The sequence below is a fragment of the Heloderma suspectum genome, chromosome 9 (assembly GCF_057233095.1).
Source record: "Heloderma suspectum isolate Gila_16-S chromosome 9, 16-S_ref, whole genome shotgun sequence".
Taxonomy (NCBI): Eukaryota; Metazoa; Chordata; class Lepidosauria; order Squamata; family Helodermatidae; genus Heloderma; species Heloderma suspectum.
Window position 1 is genome coordinate 40,780,689 of NC_139466.1, and position 21,801 is coordinate 40,802,489.

The 21,801-nt window shown below is 49.4% G+C and overlaps 1 protein-coding gene and 1 long non-coding RNA gene across 3 annotated transcripts in view; one reads left to right on the forward strand and one right to left on the reverse strand.

The window, feature by feature from the left end:
- The window catches only part of SLC16A2 (solute carrier family 16 member 2), a 147,625-nt gene extending 139,340 nt beyond the window's left edge, over positions 1 to 8,285 (forward strand). Inside the window, exons 6-7 of one of the 2 annotated variants that reach the window (XR_014784877.1) lie at positions 338 to 687; positions 6,501 to 8,285. Coding sequence is in view for 1 of the 2 variants with exons in the window: in XM_084814196.1 (XP_084670322.1) it covers positions 338 to 558 (221 nt within the window). In the remaining variant the exon portion in view is untranslated. Of the gene's footprint in view, positions 1 to 337; positions 6,392 to 6,500 lie in introns of those variants that run through there. The other variant, XM_084814196.1, reaches the window with a different exon arrangement.
- LOC146338643 (uncharacterized) lies at positions 6,096 to 19,554 on the reverse strand. Its single transcript, XR_014784878.1, has 3 exons — positions 18,830 to 19,554; positions 8,647 to 8,739; positions 6,096 to 6,343 (listed from the first exon to the last, which is right to left on the reverse strand). It is a non-coding gene; the product is annotated as an uncharacterized LOC146338643 (long non-coding RNA).
- Between the last annotated feature and the right edge of the window lie 2,247 nt (positions 19,555 to 21,801).

The following is a 21,801-nucleotide window of genomic DNA, read 5'->3' on the forward strand; positions in this document are numbered from 1 at the left end:
GTCCGGCGAGCAATTCTGTCCCAGAAACTTTAATAGGGATCACAAAGGACCTCCCTCCTAACACTGACACTCTGGCCTCTTAATATAAGGAAGCATCCGTGTTGGGGTGGCTGATATCCCTATAGTTCCCTCCAGTTCCCAGAACAGAGTTGTAGCATGTGGGCTGAATCCTGGACTGACAGACCTCAAGTTATTGGTTCAAGGCCTGCCAGGGGTTTAAGTCCTGACACAGTTATTTTCATGGATCCAGATTGTGCTCTCTCTTTCCTGGGCACAAAGAAACTTAAATCCATTGTGAAGTTGCCAAGACCATGAACCATGCTCTTCTGTTTTCTAGGGTTACTCCGTAGCCATTTTGGGAATTACCACTTCGCCTTCTACTTGGCTGGAATCCCTCCCATAGTTGGGGGTCTGGTGCTGGCTATTGTTCCTCTGATCCATCAAAGACAGCTCAGGAAGAAGCGGCTGGATTCTGGGAAGGACAAGATGCTGGTTTCAGAGACCATGATGAACGGAGAGCTCCTTCCGGGCTCTCCAGCCACAGAGGCACACATCTAAAGCCATCCCTCCAACCTGCTGGTGCCCGGTGCATGCACTGGTGCCCGGTGCATGCACTGTCACCACCAGCATTTCCTCTCTGAGCCCAGCCCTTTCCTAAGAGGAATTGAGCTTCTTCAACTGTAGGTGGTAAGCACCATATTGGTAAAGTAAGAACAATCCTGACTGGACGGTTTGCTTTCAAGTTGGTTATGTTTTTCCTCTGGCACTTGTCTACAGAGAGAATTCTAATAGCACTCTAATTCATTTTCCCTGCTGCAATTTTTCTAGTTGGCACAGCAGTTTTTAATAGATTGCATTGTTCGAGTCCCTCCACCCCCACCCATCCCAGCCACCAAAAGACTGATCCTGTAGCCATGCTTAGATATATTTCCTTGACAGTGGATTTTAATCTCACCGTGAGCTCCTTTGGGAGTTAATTTTGTAGCAGCCAATTTCTCAGAGGTAGAATTGAACCACTCATGGAGACAAAAGAAAAATAGCAGTGTGGGTGGGTTCTGAGTCATTTTCTAAACAGTGTTTTCTTCTCTTCTCCATCACCTTCATCCCTTGAACCTGCCTCTGAAACTGTGATTAAGTGCTTAGTTTTCCTACCAGGCCTCGTTGGGTGATGCTTTTGTCACTTGGTTTTCCATATATCAAATGTATCTCAGAAGAACAACCTCACACTTCCGACTCTATAACAGACCTTGCTGGAGATATTGCTTCTCTCAGGTCCTGAGGTGTGCATTCCAGGGTTTTCAGAATCTCTATCCATTGTTTGAGGGGGTTTCATCACAAAGGATGTAATTTTCAACTCCAGAAGCAAGGGGAGGATCTGACTCTCTTAAGAGTACCTTCAGTTTGGGAAAAATGTATTTTACCTATCTCCATTTTTAAAGATCAGAAACTCATTACGTTCTAAGCCCTCCTTCCAATGTGGAAATGTCATAAGGGGCCGGAGTTAGGCTAACCTATGGCCAGAATTAATGTACTTGGGCCTTGCTGGCACTGAACCCTCCAAGAGCACTCAGGATACTCTTCTGGATCCAGAATCGGTGGTCCCCGTGTGGAAATGAGTTTTGGCATGTGGAGAAGCTGTACCAGATGCTCAAAAACCTACTGAGAGAGGGGAAAGGGTGGCTGCTCAGGACTATGCGTGGCAGTTTGTCGGCACCCCCGTTTGGAAGCTTGGACATCAGCAACCAAGGCACAGGCTCCGTATCTTCCTGAGAGCAGAAGTGCGCACAGCGGCGGCTGCCAAGTGCAAGGGGGTGACACCTCCTGGGAAGAAGGGTGTCCCTTAGTCCCCTTACGAAGGTAGCTGAGCTGGTGCCTTGGGTTCCTTACGGATCAGTCTGTCTGTTGGTATTACAGAAACTGCGGGAGGTAGGCATTTCCCCAAAGAAAATAGATTCTGCTTTAGGCCCAGGTGAGGTTTGGTTTGGGGCTGTGCTGATGTCTTTCTGTTTACCCACCTTTGACCTTTAATGTAGGTCAGAGCTGGGCAGAAGGCAGATCTGGAGCTACTGGTAGATTTCTGTGTGATTTGCAAGTATTGGCAAGAATGTCCAGCACACCATTATTTAACAATAGTAGCAACAAGATTGTTCTTCCTGCATCTCCCCCCCCCCCATCATATTACTGAAATGAGGAAAGCTGGGGGTACAAACAGGGAAATGTTAACCACTTGGGTCTGAAAGCTGCTGGTGGGGGGTCCCTTGATGCAAGAAAATGCTTTTTTGAGCAACCTGAACCCAAAAGGACTTTTCCCCACAGCTTGTTGCCCACATCAAGCGCCTTGCCTAATCTGTTTTCATGTTGCAGTGATGCTATAACAGGTGAGGCCCGGTACAGTCTCCCAGTTACGCCTGCAGATCACTTTGCCCATCAGTGATATTGGAGAATGGGCTTGGATAACATCAGCAAAAGATGCTCCACTAACATAGGCCTAGTTCTCCCTGAAATGTGCATGTAGGTGGGAGAATCACATGACTGAATGCTTCTCCATATAAAATATCCCTGTAGATAGAAATCTAGCATGTCAGGGGAAGATGGGTCCTGCCCTTGCCTTCTCACTGCCCTGTTAGCTTTCTATATACAGGGATTGATTTTTTACTTTTTATTTGTTGTTACAGAGCAGCATTCCATCATGTAAAACACACAAACATGCACACGCGCACGCACACGGTCTGAAGTGGTACAACTTAGACTCATCATCTCTGGGAGAACTAGGACCCACTACTTGCAAACCACTAAGGGGGTAGTCAGCCTGTGTCTGGACTATACCACTTCGGGGAAGGTGTGTGTGTCACATGATTGAATGCTCCTTTACACAACACAGTTCCCTGCAGATGGAAAAGTAAGCATCAGGGGAAAAACTAGCCTAGAACCAATGCTTAGGTCCCATGTACATTCTCACCCATGGAGTTATCAAAATTATTTGGGTCCTTCCCAGTGAAGGCCATTTAGGACGGGAGGGGGAAATCGCACACAGACAAACACACTACACCCTTTGTATTCCAGGCCTCATGTGAATCCAGCCTGTCTAGATATCTGGATGTTGTGAGGAATTTTTTTAAAAGTTCTCTCAAGAGAGAGAGTGTGTTGGCTGTAGCAGTTAGGAGGCAGAGCTATGAACCGAGAAGCCCACAACCTCATTACGTGGTTGATTACCACACCCTCCTTACTCTCAGTCTGACACTGCCACCACCACCCCCATCAGTTTGCCTACTGTCCTATCTTGCACAGTTGTTGCAAGGATTGCAAGATCACGGGCAGTATCCAATTCTGTCCACAGGGCCCACTGCTGCTTTCATTCTGTGCAGGGCCGGTCCTGCCAATTCTGCTGTGCCCCAACCGCTTGCGCAATAGCGACTGAGTGCTTCTGGGAGAAAGCGCCCAAACAAGCAGAAACGTTCATTTCTGGAAGGAGGCAGTTATGCCTCACCAGCCTGCCCCCTTCCAGAAACGATTGCTTCCGGCTGCCCCCAGAAGTGCTAAATCATCGTTCCCCAAGCAGTGGGGGCCACTCGCGCAACCGAACGGGCCATGTGCAGCCGGTCGCCATTGGATACAACCCCATGGATTGAAGTGCTCTGAGCATTCAGAAAGACTATATAAATACTTAGGATTATGATTTTAATTTCATCATATATATTCAAGAGCCTCTGAGCTTTGCTGTAAATCTCACCCTCCACATACTGAAATCCTTCCCCCACTCCAGTATTCTGGTCTGAAGCCCAAAATGGCACCTCTGTCCTTCAATCCGATCGAGCAGTTCCATGCGTCGAGCCATTCTGACAGTACAATCTTCAGAGACCTTCTCCCCATTTCCCTGCCTGGATCTTGAAGGCAGGAGCTAGGAAACCGTGGAACTAGCCTGAAGACTGTGACAGGTCTCTCTTCAGTGACAGGTCTCTCTTCTTGTCAGTAATGTGCGTTACGTTCAATAACTGCTCTCCCCTTGAAAGGAAAGAGCCCCCTGCCGCCCCTCTGGGCCTGCTGCCCAAGAAAGATCTTCACTACCCATAATATTTGCACACCTGTCACAATCTCATTCCCACCACACACGCATGCCAGTGGCAACACCAGTGGCAGTATTATTTACGGCCTTGCAGTCTGCGACTTCTGAAATCATCACCTGTTTCAGAGATAAAGAAACTGTTGAAATCAAAGCCAGAAGGCACGAAGAGTCCTTGGAACACGTGGAGTCCTCCGTTACAAATGCATTGAAAGAGGGCTCCCCTGGCAGTTTTCGCTCTGAATATTTAGCTCTGAGGTGTTAACAATTAGTCATAAAAATGAAAGAGAAACTTTGTTGTTGTTGTTCAGTCGTTCAGTCGTGTCCGACTCTTCGTGACCCCATGGACCATAGCACGCCAGGCCTTCCTGTCCTGCGCTCTCTCCCGGAGCGTGCTTAGCTGCCACTAAAACACTAAGAGACTTAAATACCGTTCTCCTTAGCGGAGGAGATGCTAATAAATGACAGACATGGCTGATACCAAAGCTTGCATTGTGTTACCAAGTGTTTTGACGTATCTGTGATGTTTGTGGGGGGCGCGGAAGGAAAATGGTCATTCCAAAGACCCTGGTTATGTGTTGAATGCCAGCCTTGGTGATACCGAAGTTTGTTTTTCTGTCCTGTCGTGGAATTTATCCTCAGTAGATAATTTGTGTCTGCAAAACACTACACTGTTTGCATTGGGGACACCGTGTAATTCTGTGATCAGTTTTCACTGGAAACTCCAAAGTTCGTTTGGAGAGGTGGAGGGTCAGGCAGGTCATGGAGTCATGTGACACTAAAAATAGCCCCACGTGGTGCCTCCAGGGGTTAGCAGGGGCCATCGGGACACACACACATCCCTTCCCCTGCAGGAAGGAGGAGCTGCAGGATTGTACCTCACATTTCAATGTCATGGCAACACCCTTCCCCAAAGGAGGAGATGTTGGCTTTCCTGATTCAGTTTCCAATAATCTTTTTTCTGTGAGAGGGGCCTTTCTCAAGAACACCACACCAAAATCACCCGGTAACGTCACCACAGATGCTGCGGGGGGGGGGGGCTCCTTGACCCCTCCCTTGAACAACAACAGCAGTGGCTATTGCCTTCATCCTTGCTTGTGGGCTTCTGGGAGAATTTGGCTGACCACTGTTGGAAACAGGGTGCTGGAGTCAATGGCACCTTGGGCTGATCCAGCAAGGCTCTTCTTGGGAGTCTTAGGTTCAGATCATTCAATGATTTTTCCCATGACACCAAAATACCATGCTGGTTGGCCTGCACCCGCAAAAGCAACATGCTTCCTTCCCAAAGCCAAATGGCCTATATCAGAAGAAGGGTCCAGTGGGTGTGGATGCCAAGGAGTACCTCAAAACCAGGGCAACTGCCTCCAGTTACTATTCTGTACGGGTGGAGTGGGATGGGGGTGGGGGGGGTTAGTTATTGCCCCATGGGGTGGTTTTTATATCATGGTTTGGGGACCAAAACCTACCCTTAAATTGGTCATTGGACCTCAGTGGCCTGTCCGTCACTTGGCAAAGAAAAGTGATCTCTGTTTCTTAAGTGCCTCAGAGTAGCCACAAGGGTAGAGATGAGTCGATGCAAAAACCTCTTAACTTTGAGACCTTGTCCAGCCAAACTGGGACAGCTTTGCACCGCGTCTTCGCAGTGGACCAAACTGCAGCCCTGCCCTTGGCAAGTTCAAACTCATTTCATTTCTTGGTTTTGCTTCCCGTTCCAGAACTTCTGGAGTTGTTGTTGTGGGTGGGTGACATTTTCCAGCCTTATTCAGAGGCTCCAGGCTTTCTTCTCCATGGCTGTGCATCAATGGAACCGCTGATTTATAAATGCACTGGGAGTTCTGAGAAGAGTTGTGAGCCGTCACCAAGAGAGCCCTGATCACTCTAGTGTTTGCCCCCCGCTTGATTTTGTATTTCAGTGAGACCCTAACAGAGTACATGAACCGTCCCCCATCCTGGTCTGTGTGTACGACGACAAGAGATCAAAAACCAGCCATAGGAAGTACCTCATACAAAAAGAAAACAGCTGTACAGATTTGTTTATATTCCCAATCTGTTTTGATATTTAATATCTTTCTCAAAGGGGAAAAAAATCTTTCATGTAAATAGAAAGACAAAAACCAATACAATACCCTGCATACACTTTATGTATTCTGCCCTTGTCTTCAGTGGAATTAATGATGTCATTGTTTACTGGCTGCTTTATTCTTCCTCAATGTTAGCTGCTTTGGCGTCCCCCGTGTGGAGGGGCGAAAGCGACGTATAAATGTTTATAGAAAATTTCATATTCTGAAATCACAATAGAATAAAAATGATATAATCTGAATTTTAAAATGGAGAAATATGTGAGAAAATAGTTTTTTTTAAAAAAAGGAAAAGTACATTTACTTCTAAAAAAAGGAAGAAAGTCTTATAGATGAAAATACTGTATATATTCCTCCAACAGAAGACGAGTCACACATTACTCAGTATTTATTCTGGGTTTTCCCCCCTGCTGGAGCCTCTTTGGGAATGCCTTCCCCGTGGCCGCCTTGACACCAGAGCAAAGACGAGTGTGAGCTCAACCATCTGATTCGTCATCAAGCTGCTCCCACGCCAAACTGGACGTGACTCTAAATGCATCACTTTCATCAGTTAAACAAAAGAGGGGTGAGGGCCATTTACATCAGCACTGCTGCACTTGGGGAGAGGAAGCGCAACCATTTCTCCACCTTCCATGGCTCAAACGCAAACCCTCCGTCCCCAAAGCTGCTATTAGCCCCGAGAGAGAAGCGTCTATTGGCACCTATGAAGGATTCCATCTCTGGTCTTGGAAGGAGGGCGATTTTCATCAGGACCACAGCAGGGCAAAAAAGGGTTATGTCGCTCCCCATGTGCTGTGATCCCAACGGAAATCTTCCCTGATGTTACATGATTGCAAGTGACACATGTAGTGTTGCATCTAGCTGACCCCAAGACAAACTAAATTATGGTGTTTCTTGTCTTTGATGGAGTCATCCCTCCGATCTGTGCAATGACACTGTCAGATGATGCCCCTTTGGAAGTATTTTTCCAGGCACCACATTGTTTCCTTGTAGAACACAGCAGTGGAGAATTTGCAACCCCTCCCCTCCACACACTAGAGCTCTTTTGCAGTGTACGTCTTCATTGACCTTTTACCTTTATCTTTCTCGCCTTGGATGCTCTCTGCATCCAAGGACCAGAAACATGCTGTTCCTATGTCTCTACATTGTACCCTTTAACACGGGTTATTTTAGGTTTGCAAACTCCTGCATGACATGAAACATGCATAGAAAAAGGCCACTGCAGGCTGGGAGCTTGCCTGCAGTCTTCCTGATCTGTTTTTGATTTTTTTTTAAATTAAGTCCATCTAGGTATTTTCAAATAATATTTCTCCATCCTGCTCAAAGATGGAGCCTTGCCACTGTTTTCTTCACACACACACACACACACACACACACACACGGATAAAATGCCAGTGGCAAAGCCCCTGCTTTGCATGGAGAAGGTCCCAGGTTCAACCCTCAGCATCTCCAGGCAGGGCTGGAAAAACGCCTTTCTGAAACCCCGGAGAGCCGCTGCTGCCAATCAGTTGTCGACTATACTGGGCTAGATGGACCCAGGGTCTGACTCAGTATAGGACAGCTTTGTACATCCCTAAATACCAATCAGCATGCAAAAGGCCCGTGAGTAGCACATTTTGGGGACCAGCCATATTCAACCTAAGCTTAGTAAATTGTCTGCGTAGAGTGGTGGTTAGGATGCAGAGGAATTGAGAGTGTCCTATGTACAGAAGAGAGCACCATTCTGATTCAACCTATGTAACATACTTCTTTTTTTTAAGTACCTATAAGATTTGCTGTATACAGTACGTATAAAGAGTTCTATTTTATTGGGGAGGGGGGTTGCTGCCATTCCATTTTTCAAAAGCTTTTCCTATTTGCTGTCTGCACATTCTTTGCCTGCCAAGACAATCGTATAGGTCAAATGTTGATTGTTAATCAGTGTAAGTAACTTTTCTGTGTTATGCTAAAGGAATGTTTTTGTTCGTATAGTCAAATGTTGATTGTTAATCGGTGTAAGTAACTTTTCTGTGTTATGCTAAAGGAATGTTTTTGTACCATTTCCTTTTAGGTAGATGTTTTATAGGGTGGGGGAGAGAAAATTGTCTCACTGGTGTGAGATTTTTTATTTTGATCATCACAACTGGGTTTAAATTATATTTCTTGGTAAGATTTCTGGTCTCTAAATGTTCTTTTGACTCCACTCCACCACCCCATCCTCCCCTGGCTACTCCACTTTCAAAAGCTTAAAATGTTCTTACGACTTTTGGCTGATGTGCACATAAATTCAAGTTACTTTAGAAAAAATACAGGACTTCAACACCTTTCAACTGATACTCCCAGTGTATCCAGTTTCAGCAAACTCATGTATTTTCTCTAGTGGAATTAATTAAAGGAGTAAAGAGAGGGATTCTTGGAAAATGTCTGGCTCTTTGGAATGGATCCATCTCTCTCTATTTTTTTCCTCTGTAAAGTTGGATCTAGGACAGCCATTTCATAATGTACTCCTCTTGAAAGGATGAATGTTACCTGAATTGGAGCTGCAGGGTAACTCATCCAAAAGATACCCCTTAAAGACTGTCTCAACTCTCCCCCTGCTGTGACTGTGCTGTTTTTCTTGATCTGAAAGACAGAGTTAGTAAGGAGTATATTATATACATTTAACATGTAAGATGTTCCTTTTGTGGCCTGTGAAGCACTAGCAGCCACACTGTACAAAACTACATACAAAAGGCTTTTTAAACAAGAGAGTTAAAGGTATGCACACTATTTTCTTTTCTCCCACTATTGTCTCTAGTTAAACGGGTTTAGCAAGTTTTTGAAACATTACAACAACCTGCAAACCCTGTTTAACAAACGATGATAGATAGGGCTCTGTGTATGCAGTGATGCTGCGGAAGCACAGAATATGGTGTTGTTGGGCTCAGGGTTTAGCTTCCCAAGAGTCTCCGCTTTTATTTTTAAGCAGGTTTCTAGCCCGTATGGCTACGAAGATATTCTTGAAAGCATGGAAGTAATGCTTGCTGAAGGCTCAGAAGCCAGGGGGGTGGTTGCAGGTGGAGGTGCTTGGGGGGGGGGGCTCCAATTCCTTACAAGGCTCCTTGCCTTTCCCAGTGACTAACAAAATCAGGGTGAAGTATGCAAAATAACAATACAGAATACATTTTTCAAAATGAGAGAAATGACTCACATTGCATAATTTAGACGGGTCAAAGAGTTCAGCTTTGCTCAGCACAGAATTTGACACACAGCCTTGAAAGTGGGGCCCAAAATATGATTCACTACACACTGCTAACACTGATGGTTCTGTGACTTACAGGGTATCTGTCATCCCTCTCTACTCTAGCTGAAGGGGCAGGGGATGTCGCTCTGTTCTTGTGTCCATATAATGCTACATGCAGCAGTGGAAGTGTGTGTGTGTGTGAGAGAGAGAGAGAGAGAGAGCGCTAGGGATGTACGAAAGTCACCTTTCAGCGAAATTGATTTGAGGTGGGAGGGAGGCGCTCCGTCCCTCCCCCCAAAATTCTGCCCGGCCGGCTCCGCTCCGCATCCCTGCAGTCAGCTGTGATAGGCTACGTAAATGTTTATGTAGCCTATCACGGCTGATTTAAAAGAAGAAGAAAAAACGCATGTACGCAAATGGCAGCACCCATGGGCGCCACCATTTGCGTTCTTTATTTTGGCACGTCTTAGTCTACGTAAACATTTACGTAGACTAAGACGGCGAAAATAAGGGGAACGCAAATAGCGTAGACGCTACGCTATTTGTGTTCCCCTTATTTTCGCCGTCTTAGTCTACGTAAACTTTTAGCTAAAAAGTAAACGTTTAGTCTACGTAAACGGCCTTTAGCTAAAGCAGGACACCTTTCATAGTCATCACGGATACTGAGGAGATCTGTCACATGACCCTTGGCTGTTTTTCCTGCAGATTAATGTATTTCTGTATGTATATGCGTGCGTGTGCTACCAGAAATGCCTGCAGTTTTAAAGAACGTGTTGTGCAATTTTCTTCATTATAACCTTGAAGTCAGTGGCATCTTATGCTGAAAACATACAATGCTACCTAACACCTGAGGTGGTTTGGCACATATCTGCAGGTTTGGCCTTCGGGCACAGTAAAGCAAATGACAAGGATTTGCTGTCAGGTATCTCCAGAACTGGAATTCATGGGTCTTTATCATCTCCTTGCTGATGTACTGGCAAAGGTGGTTATTTCGATAATAACTTAGGAGAAAGGAGAAACTGCACTGTATTCTATTTCCCTGGAGACCCTGCTCATAATTGGAAACGTGTGGCAAATACCTTACTTAAGTAAAGTGCCCTCAGCATTCATGATAATAGAAAGAGGGAGAGACAAAATCTGCCCCCAAGAGAATTCACCCACTGGATGGTAGGGTCAAGTGGTGGGGGACTAAATCACCGACTAGACCAAGGGAGGTTTGCCATTATTTTTGTGGCGGTGTTGGCCATACCATGAGGCAGACTGAGGCAGCCGCTAGAGGTACAAATTTGGAACGATGTGAGAGATCAGCAGATTGTCATGTCTTTATTAGTTTACTTACAACCATTGGGTTCCCATGTTGCCTTGCGCACTGATGGACACGTGTTTGACGGACACATGGTTACCTGCATTACAGTTATTTTCAGTTTCCACAGCTGTCAGCTTATGATTTTCTTTTTTCTGGAGTAAATATTTGCACTGCTGCAACTCCATGCTCAGTAACAGAAGCACTTGACATAGAACGGCTGTTGCCATCGGTGCTGTGGTGTTCATTCTCTAGTGTCAGTGAGCCTGCAGAGGGCAGTGACCAACTCTTGCGCCAGGATGTCCTGGGGAGAGGTGGGATGGGAAGTAGCAGCAGTGGATACTGCAAAACTGAGGTCTCCAACGTGGTGCATGTGGGTGCTCACCGACACCTCTCGGCACCCGCCAGGCTCCCTGCCCCACCAGATTTTTATTTCTTAACAGACACTTTATTTGGGTTCAGAAGAGTGATTTTGTGTTTTGGAGCTTGGATGCCACCTCTGCCTTGTTCTTAGTTCTTCGGCAAGTTACTTTTCTTTTAGTCTTACCAGTTTTGCTTCGGGGAAATGAGTGTTCTATGACTGGCCATGCTCACCATGGCAACCAGTTTATGAATGGGCAAGGCCCCACCCATAGAGGCCATTTTGTGATGTGCCCACTGATCCAAAAATGTTGGGGATCCCAGCAAAACAAAACGGTAGTGGCCATGACACTGTCCTATGACACTGCAATGGAGATGGTGTGACAAGGAGAATGGCTCCTGGGTGGAGAATGAAAAGTAGTCGTGAAAGAGCTTGCATACACCAAAGCACACCACAAGGTTCAAGGCCAATCATGTTCCATTTAGACTGGCCAATAGAGCCCATTGCTGGGTCACTGCTTTAGGCGATAAGTAATTATGGTTTGTGATGACTGATCATACACCAGGAACCAAATATCAAAGGATTCTACACAAAATTCCCTAACCTGAATTCTCATTCTTCGTGGTGTTTTGAACAATGCTGTGCCCGGATTCAGTGCCTGGAATGCTAAAGAAGATACTCAATATTTACACACATATGTACACACACACCCAAACGGACGATGGAGACAGACGGGGGCTTTTTTTAAAGACAGAGAGCTTTGGCTCTCATGGTGAACACAAAGATGTCTTTTGTGTGCACGCTCTGCTCAAACAGGTTTTTGAAACCACACAAGACCTCGCTTACGGGAACTCGCTCCAAAAGTGAGGCAAGTGTACACAAGACAAGCAAAGCAAACCAGCTCATTGGTCAAACTGTCTCCAGCCCAATCCACACGAAAATCATCAATCATCATTCTCCCCGCCTTTCCCAGCACAAGCATATGTGTGTCTACTCAGAAGTAACTCCCATTGTGCTCAATGAGGCTTGCTCCTCAAATGCAGGCACATCTGGACTTTCAGGGGGAAGGAGAAAGGGGGGAAGCCTCTCTTATTGGTTGAGCAGCCGCTGCCAGTGAGATGACGGTCACTCCAGCCCCCACCAGGAACTATGTTCTGTGAAGCGATTTTTACTGGTCTGGAGAATCTGCTCGTGGAGCCCTGCTCACAGCAAAGCCAATAACTTTTTTAAAATCCAGTACTCCTCCATCAGCTTCTCCTTCCGTTGTTATGGAAACACGGCCTGGCTCTCTGTTTTGCTCTAACATTTCTGGGGTTATATCTTTTATGTCTGTACACTGTGCCATTATGTTTGAATGGGAAGGTGCCTAGTAAAGCAAAACATTTGGGCAATTTATGGTGTTTGTATAGTCAACATAGGTACTCTAGTGTGTGTTTTTTAAAAATTCCTTTTAAAAAAGCCATCAGCAAAGGCTGCCATTTCTTTAGTGTTGAGAGAGAGGGGGGCATCATTACGTTCTGTGGAACCTCAGGGCCAGGTGGCCACATTTGGCCTTCCAAGGAGCCCAATATGGCCCTCCAGAGTTCCCCAGAAGGGCCCTCCCCTTTTCCCCAGCCCCCTTTTCCCCAGCCACCATCACTTGGTGGTTTCCTGGCTTTTTGTGGAATCCCCCCCCCCATTCTAATGGGTTGAAATGCCTCCCCTGAGGCATTTTAGGAAAGAGGTCTTGGGGTTGTGGTGGACAGCTCAGTGAAGATGTCAACCCAGTGTGCGGCTGCTGTAAAAAAGGCAAACTCCATGTTAGGCATAATTAGAAAAGGAACCGAGAATAAAACTGCCAGCATCATACTGCCCTTATACAAATCTATGGTGCGACCACACTTGGAATTCTGTGTACAGTTCTGGTCACCACACCTAAAAAAGGATATTGTAGAGCTGGAAAAAGTGCAGAACAGGACAACTAAAATGATCAAGGGGCTGGAGCATCTCCTCTATGAGGGAAGGTTACAACAGCTGGGATTGCTTAGCTTGGAAAAAAGGAGGGTCAGGGGAGACATGACAGAGGTCTACAAAATTATGCGTGGTGTGGAGAATGTGGATAGGGAGACATTTTTCTCCCTCTCTCAAAATATTAGAACCCAGGGTCATCCCATGAAGCTGATTGGTGGGAGATTCAGGACAGATAAAAGGAAGGACTTCTTCGCACAGCGCAGAGTTGAACTATGGAACTCGCTACCACTGGGTGTAGTGATGCCCAGGCTTTAAAAAGGGGTTAGATAAATACCTGGAGGAGAAGGCTATCAATGGCTACTAGTCCTGATGGCTATGTGCTACCTCCAGTACCAAAGGCAGTGAGCCTATGTCCACCCATTGCTGGGGAACATGGGTGGGAGGGTGCTGTTGCACTCATGCCCTGCTTGTGGGTTCCCAGTAGACAGCTGGTTGGCCACTGTGTGAACAGAATGCTGGACTAGATGGACCCTTGGTCTGATCCAGCAGGGCTCTTCTTATGTTCTTAAGGCTTAGAGACTGGCAGGATGAGTTCTAAGCTAAAATATGCTGGGGTTTGTTTTTTTGTATTCCTCCTGCTTGCCTCTGGCCCCACCCACTACCGGAATGTGGCCCGCGAGAGCGTCTCCGAAACCGGATTTGGCCCCCAGCCTGAAAGAGGCTCTGCCCCCCTGCTCAAAACAAACAACTTCCACTTCGTGTTCACTTTCACGGGTCCAAGCCTTCCTGACCATGACAATTCCACTTCCGGTCCAAGGAAAAAAATGAGTTCCTTTTAAACTGGGTTGCTGGCACAGACACCTGTGGTCCTGGCATGCTAGAATCCCACAGCCTGGGTGGGCCGCAGGCCTAGATGCTAACGCTGCACCATCCATATGTTGGCAACCCAGATTAAAAATTATGCCAAGCAGAAAGAATTCCAAAGGGGTGCCTCGAGTTTGGGGCTTCCGTACACAGTTGAGGCGGGCCTTGATAGAGCTACCATTGAAAAGGGGAATTGACAGAAAGAATCCCATATTTGCTTAAGATGGGTCAGTGAGTTAAGCCCTCTCTCCCTAAAGAAAGTAGCATGGGTTTCATGGCTTGTCTGCGTGTTCACTGAAAGCCACATGCCAAACAGGAAGGCAGAGGAGAGCTACAGGCCAGACATTTCTGGCCGAGGGACACATTTTGATTATCTGACTAAAGAATTGTGCCTTTGTGAGGGTGTTTTCCGTGCGGCCAGCACTCTTGGGTTGTGCTCATGATCGTCTCCTCTGTTTGCAGCTGTCTGCTCCTAGAAGACACAAGACCAGTACACCAGAACCTGCCTTCAATGAAAAAAGTGGAACCCTCTTAAAGGACAGGCTAGCCTCGAAGATGCCCTCTCCCTAGAGCTCGTGAACAATTGCTGCAGCAACACAGCAAAACCTCTGGCAAAACCACTGCAAGACAGTGGTGCCAGATGGCCATTTTTCTGGTGGGGAAGCAGCGGGGGAGGGGGAGAAGAAGCCTGCCCTTCCCCTCCTTTCCGCCCCTTTCCTCCTGCAACCTCTTCCTTACGGTCCTCTTTTCTCCAGCTGGGGATCTGGCTCTGTCTTTGCTATGTGACAGAGGGGAAAGGAGGAAGGAGAAGAGGCCATTGAGGGAAGTGGCAAGCAGGGGAAAGAGTACACACAGCCCTCCCAGCTCTACCGCAAACCTCCCTTTCAGTCTGCTCTTCTTTTGCAGCTGTCTGGTATGGAATTTGGGATTTTCCCTGACGAGGCTTGTACTGTGCGATCACCCTGCTGCATTCACAGAATTTTACAGGCAATCCAGAGGCATCATCACCTTCCTTTTGCAGCCCTCCTGTGTTTTCTCACAGCTTCTTCCAGCCTTTTTCTTAGCAGAAAAAAGACCCCTTGAGGGAAAGACAGAAGAGGTGGATAACGCCTTTTGAGGGTTAGTGTTAGGAGACCGCCACCTGGATGCACCCAGGGTCCCAGGCCTGAATCTGCCCCCTACGTGAGCAGCTCCAGCCTGCAAGTCAGACTTTGAAAGGGGCGTGGAGGTGGCGGAGGAGCATTCATGTACACATGTTACACACGGTGCTAGCTCAGTCCTGATGCAGCCCACCTGGGGAGTGACAGAATTTGCTGGGGGGGGTGTCTTTCAGGTATTACAGTCCTGTGCCCAGAAGGGTAAGGGGAGTGCGAGTGCACCATTTTGGAGGGGGGAGGGGGGAAGGGGGAGGGGGGAGGGGGTGCACAGAGTGGGAGCTTGGAAGCCTCTGGCTCAAATCTGACCTCAGCCACAAGCCCCCTCCAGGGTAGAAGCCCCCTTGCATGCCGAAGGTCCCAGGTCCAGTCCCCGACACCTCTAGCTAGGGCCAGGAAAGAATCCTGGCCGAAAACCTGGGAAGTTCTGCTAGCCAGTAAATCTAGGCACCGCTGACCCATAGTCTGAGTTACTACAAGGCAGCATCTTCTGTTCACTGGGTGGCTTTCAGCAAGCCAGTGACCCAGTTTGCACGATCGCAGGGGCCTACCGTGGCTTATCAGCCATGCTAGGTTGTGGCCCATGCTGGCCACCATTGTGAACATTCAAGCCATGGTGGGCACATGCCACAGCTTATCCTGCCTTGCGAACCCAGGCAGGGTGGCTTATTGCCCTGGGTTGCATGCCACCCTGAACCTATGGGCACCAGCAATTGTGTGGACCAGCCCATGGTCTCTCAGTTGCAGCCCCCCCCCCCAAATCTGGAGTATAGAGAGCAGGATGAACGTGACCCCCCTGACAGGAATGGCATGAGAAATACTGAGAAAAAAGATGCGGCGGAGGCTGGTGGCCCCAACGTCAGTGAGGCAGTGAATTCACTCCGGGTTTCAGTCCGAACCAGTCAGAACTCTAATGGAGATCTCCAAGGTGCTTCGCACACCTTTTAGGGTTCTGACTGAAACCCAGAGTGGATTCATCACCCCACTGACATCGGAGCCACCAGCCTTCACTGAAAAGATTACTATATAAATGCCGAATCATCATCATGAATCTTTATCTCTGGAGTGACCATGCCTCACGCTGGTCCTACTGAGGCAGCCAGATGCCTGGTCTCATTCTCACTGGCATGATGCACCTGTGTCTGGACTGTACCACTTTTCACAGTAAGCAGAGGACCACACAATTGAATGCACCTCAAAACCAACCTCCCTGCATGTAGAAAACTAGCATATCCAGGGTTGTTGTGCAGGGATATTATTATTATTAATTATTATTATTATTTATTTCTTCTTCTATAGAAGCACATTCAATCACTTGCTGTTGAGACCGCCACAGCTCAGACTCAAGTTTGCCCCCTTAGTGCAGAGGACAAAAGGCCTCTGCAGAGAAAGAGGCGAAAACTTTGTCACGCTGCTGTGCCTGGAGATGGCAGCACCCCTGCTAGAGAAAAAGAGCCAGTGGTTCTGGGGAGGGTTTTGTTTGTTTCAGTATAACCCTCCAAAGAGCAGCTGATAAAGTCCCCATCCCCCCCACCCCCGTCCTCTGCTGCCTTCAACAGTCCAAACCGTTGCTGGAAAACAGGGCACATCTTCTCTGTTCCTAAGCCGGGGCCACTTTGTACTTCCGAGGACATTGGCAGCATGTCTGCCTTTCTGCAGTGAACATTGGCTCTCTGTTGCCCATGGCCATGCATGGCTTAGTTACATCCCATTTGGAGTATCATTTCATGGGGCTAGGAGAGAGGGCCTTTTTGGTGGCCACTTCCTAGCTGTGGGACTCCCTGAGGAGGGAGGCTAGGTTGGATCCCTTTCTGCTGTCCTTCCGCTGGCAGGCAAAGACCTTTTCTTTCAAGCTGGCCTTTGGCATGTAAGTGGGACTGGATCTACACTTACTGCCTTTTTTCACTTCCAATGAGGTTTCACCGCCCGCCTTTCACACTACACAGTAACCACCTCGAATTGGAACTGGAATTTCCCGCTTCCGTGCTCCCGCTTTCAATACCCTAATATCCCGGTATTTTCCGCCTTCGCTACCATATCCAGTCATAGTCCCTTCCCCTGCCTGACCATATGCGGCGGTGTTTGTATTTCCCTCCTGTCCAGTCACAGCTCTCGATGGCCCCATGTCTTCTTCTGGCTACCAATCGCATAGCTTCCTCAGCAACAAGCAAAGGGCTGGATGTGCGCGTGCTTGTCTGATCTTGGAAGCTAAGTGGGGTCAGCCCCAGTCAGTAGTTGGATGGGCAACCGCCTGGGAATCAGGCTTCCTGCACTGAGCAGGGGGTTGTTGTATCCCTTCAAATGAGATTAAGGTTTACCCCCTCCTATCCCTCGCTCCAGATGTTTGTTTTTTTTAATTCAGGCGTTATCCTCGCAGAATCGGGGCTTCTCCGCGATGTTTTTTTTTCTGATTGAGGCATGATCTTCGAAGCTTTGAAGTTGTGAAGCTTCACATCTTCGAAGATCATGCCTCAATTAGGAAAAAAAACATCACGGAGAAGCCCTGATTCTGCGAGGATAACGCCTGAATTAAAAAAAAAAACAACCGGAGCGAGGGATAGGAGGGGGTAAATCTTAATACTTTTAATCGCAAGCCCCGATTCTGCAAGGATAACGCCTGAATTTTAAAAAAAAACATCCGGAATGGGGGATAGGAGGGGGTAAAACTTAGTCTCATTTGAGGGGATACAACAACCCCCTGCTCAATGCAGGCAAATTTTGACATGCAGTGGCAAATTTTGACATGCAGGCGCTCCTCATGACTGTCCCCCTGGCCACGCCCCCAAGGAGAGTCCCAACATTCAGGCAGCGGGGTGGATCCATCTCAACAAACCAGCTCTAGCAGTTTTCATCTCCACCAAGAGCAGGTCTTTTGTAAAGTGAATGGGTCTTCATTGCCCATTCCAGACAAGCCCACCCCCCAAATACTTTGCATTTCAACAGGGAACAAGATATCACTGCTGGGAAAATTAATCTGCACCCCTACCCCACCCCAGCCACTCTGGGAAGTGCAATTAAACTTGGGGGGGCAGATGATGCTGGTGTCCCTGCTAATTAAAAAAGGGGGCGAGCACTGCTGTGTCCCTGCGAGCCCCAGCTCTACCATGCCACCAGCAGCGGCAAGCACAGAGCCCTCCAGGCACTGCCATCTCTGTGCCCAGTCCAGAGTGCCTCCACTCTGGCACCCCCAGCTTAAAGGAGAGCAGAGGCACCAGCAAGAGGCGTAGCTGCTGTCCCATCAGCAGCCAACTTGCCTCCACCACCACCAGCCAGTGGTGCTCCCATGTGGCACTCACCCACCCTCTTCAGGGGCAGGCGTGGCGCCACCTTGGTGGTGCTCCCGTGCCGTCATCAGCCCCAGAGCCTGAAGAAAGCTAAAATGAAGGGGGTCCCCGTCGCACGTCTCGACCCTTTGATTTCCCCGCTCTTTCAGAACAGCTGGTGCATGGGACACTGGGAATTACAGGGCCAGCCCTACCGCTCTGCAGAGTGGGGCACCTGCCTCAGGCAGCAGTTGCTGGGGGCATCACCGATGGTCCCCCGCCCCCAGGCCATTCCTCCTGAGCCCCCGGGGACACTCTCCCCACTTGGAGCTGTGCCGCCCAGCCTGTCCTGCACCCCCTCAACTGACCCGCCGTCCTCCGCTGTGTTGGAATCCTGCGGCCAGACACAATCACCCATGGCCAGGTGGGTCAGCCTCTGGATGCGGAACGGGGGCGGCGGCTCTCGTCCTTGCCCCAGGCAGCAAAACATCTTGGGCTGGCCCTTCCTAAAGAGTAGCCACCACAGTGATGCGGAGCAGCGGTGGGGGGGTGAAAACCAGAATGGTGCAAGTCCACCCAGTCCTCTCATCTCACCTGAGAAATGCTGGAGAAAGACGTCCGGCAGCACACACTTCGCGCATTCGCAACTGGCCCAGGTAGCATACCGGCATCGTGCTACTCTGTCTTGCGTGCCATAGCTTTGGGGCGACATGGCCAGGGAGGAACCACCCGAGCATCTCGGCAGGGGGCCTTCCACGGCCGGGGGATTGCTTCCTTCTCCCGACAAGGTGGCCCAGTTCCACCCAAGTTGGCACTCTCCAGAGGAGCGGCACCACCGCCTGGGGAGGGCAACGAGCGGCGGCTTTGTGCTGCCGTGTGCCGCCTGAGCCGGAGAAGAGCTCAGAGCTCCATGGCTACAAGGAGTTCCTGATGTCACTGTGCATTATTCAGAGAAGCACTTTGCTGCAACATTGCAGGGGCAGCTGCATGTCAAGTCTCTTGGTCCTCTCCGTTCGCAATCACACACTCTAAGGCACCAGGCTTCAAGCTCACTGCTTTATTAGTTCGCTACCAGGCTCTTCGCAAATGCAGATCCTCGGAGGCTACAAAGGAAAACAGCTGCTCCACGTAATTGCGAATATCAATAGGGGAGCCAAGTGGGAATCGGAGAGGTTGCCGGCGGGTTGAACAAGAACTTGCCGGCCAGAATAACTTAGGGGGGGATGCCCCTCCCTTACCGTTGTGCCCCCCTACGTAGGCTATCACGCACAGCCAACCGGGTGGAACGTCTGAGCTCCGCCTTTAACTTTTCCCACTTCGCTCTGCGCCAGACTCTATCATCCTTCAGGCCACACCCCGCACTCTCCTCCTCCCCCGAGACCTGGGTTCTCAAGGAGGAGGAAAGGGGGGGCCCTCAGGTCGAGCCATCTGTGAGCCAAGCTCCTGAGGAGAACGCCTATCCATATCTGAGCTCACTAGGGAGGAAACTTCCCCCAGTTCTGGCTGTTCCCCTTCTGAGTCTGAGCTGCCAACTATCTCCACACGCTCAGAATCATTCCTGATACTGCAGCCCTCTTGTACAACTGCAGCTGGAGAGTCAACAAGGACACTCGCTCACCTGCCCGCAAGCAGGCCCTTGGCAAGCGAGTGGGCTATGGAAATAGCCCCAAGCACCCTGATGTCCACCAGCCAGGTCCTCAGGTCTCTGCCTGTTGGCTATTGAGCACTGGCTCCCCCAGCCCCATTCCCACCGCTGCAACAGCTGCCCCCATTGCCTTTCAGGGACGCCTGGCCACATGGCCCACCCTTCTCTGAGGCAGGGCGGCAGCACGTCCCTGCCCTGTCCTTTGGGAACAGGCGTGCCGCCTTCCCAGCAAAACGCAAAGGAGGCTGTTCTCTGTGATGCTGCACAGAGGGAGGGCCCAAAGTCTGTTCTCACCTGGTTTGGCATAACAAAGGCTCAGTGGTATTACAAAGCGAGCACCATCTCTCCAAGGCTTTCTTCTCCAGTCCAGAACATACGTGGAGCTTCAGAACATGCCTAAGTGTGCAGAAAGGAACCCTGGGACATGTAGATTTCCTGTGTGCCTGAGGAAGGATGTCAACTGGTCTGGAAACGCCACTTTCCAAGGCTCTTTGCTCCTGGGACGTTGTCATGAACAAGGAGAGCCAGGATATGTAGCTCCCAAGGCGCCAGAACTTTTTATGGAGTACTCAGGTGCCCTGGAAAACTACCTTTCCCAGCTCCCCTGGCACCTGGGTTGCTGCCTCTCCAGTGTCCCAGGGGAGGATGGAGGCCTCTCAGACTGACCTCCTGCTTGGAGTAAGTTTGAATAAAGAGAAAAGAGTGCAAGGCAGAGCTCATGGCTTGGGGGGAGGAAGTTTTGAGGGACTCATGGGGACATTTTAGCAGTGAATGGGAGTGGGGAAAGAATTTGAGCCCAGCTGGCATCTGATGATGTCAGCCAGAGCACCACAAGGTTTTCACATTTTAGAATGGTGTTGGGGAAAACCAAACTATCTCTCCCCCCTCCTATCGCTCCTTTTTTAAAAAGCTGGTTGTAGCCGAGGCTATTCCAAACTGAGCCAGGAGGGGCTACTGCAGGGAACAAATGCTACTTCCGCTTGTGCTGCTCCGCTTTAGCCAGCCTGCCAGCGTTTCCTCCCGCTAAAAGCAGGGCTGCGCCTGCCCCAGAATCGATTGCTTGCCCTGTGCAAGCCAGAGGAATGACTACTGACCGTCTCGGTTTCCCTTTAAATAAAAGCAACATTCTAGTCCCTAAGGTTGGAAACTCAGTTTCACATTCACTGGAGGACCAAACTCCTCACCCAACAGATGGCCCTCGCCCTGGGGCGGGGTGGACTCATGCTCATCTTTTTAATGGAAAATGGCCGCTTCTGCCATGGGAGAGGGGGTCCCGATGGCAGGCCAAGGGTCACCACCGGAAAACCCCTCGGTCCACCCAATCCATGGGTCAAGAGCACTGCTGCTGCACCCAGCCATCGGCTCCTCTCCTCGGCCTGCGCACCATGCTGAGGCTGCCCCCGCCCTGCTGTCCAGACCTCCTCGAGCATGCAGAGCCTGCAGGAGCAGCTGCCGGGGCATCAGCTCCTCCGACCTGCTCCGGGTGTCTTGAGCAGAGAAGACGGCTCGAGGACTGGTGCGGAGTGCATTGGGGTGCCGCAGACCACCTTCAGGACTGCAAGACCCCCAGGCCTCGTGCACCACTTGAAACAGCTGCAAGGGCAAGAACGGGGCATCGGGGTGGCCTGGGAATGCTTGAGGCATGGCCGGGAGGGGCGTCGAGGGCGGGCGGGCTGCATGCCCCGCGAAGCTCCTTGCCTCGCAGAAACTGAGCAATGCCCCAAGGAAGCCAAGATGCAATTTATGCTTTTAAAGATGAACTTTGAGCAAGACAGCAACATCGGTCTGGGCAAGGGAGACCCCAAGATGGGCACAGCTTCGAAGCAGGAAAGGGTGTGTCATGTCCATGCTCGGAAGCTCCGGGGTTGCGCTCTGCCACCCCGTCGGTGGCCGGCTTCCCTGAGCAAGGGGGACTGGGCCA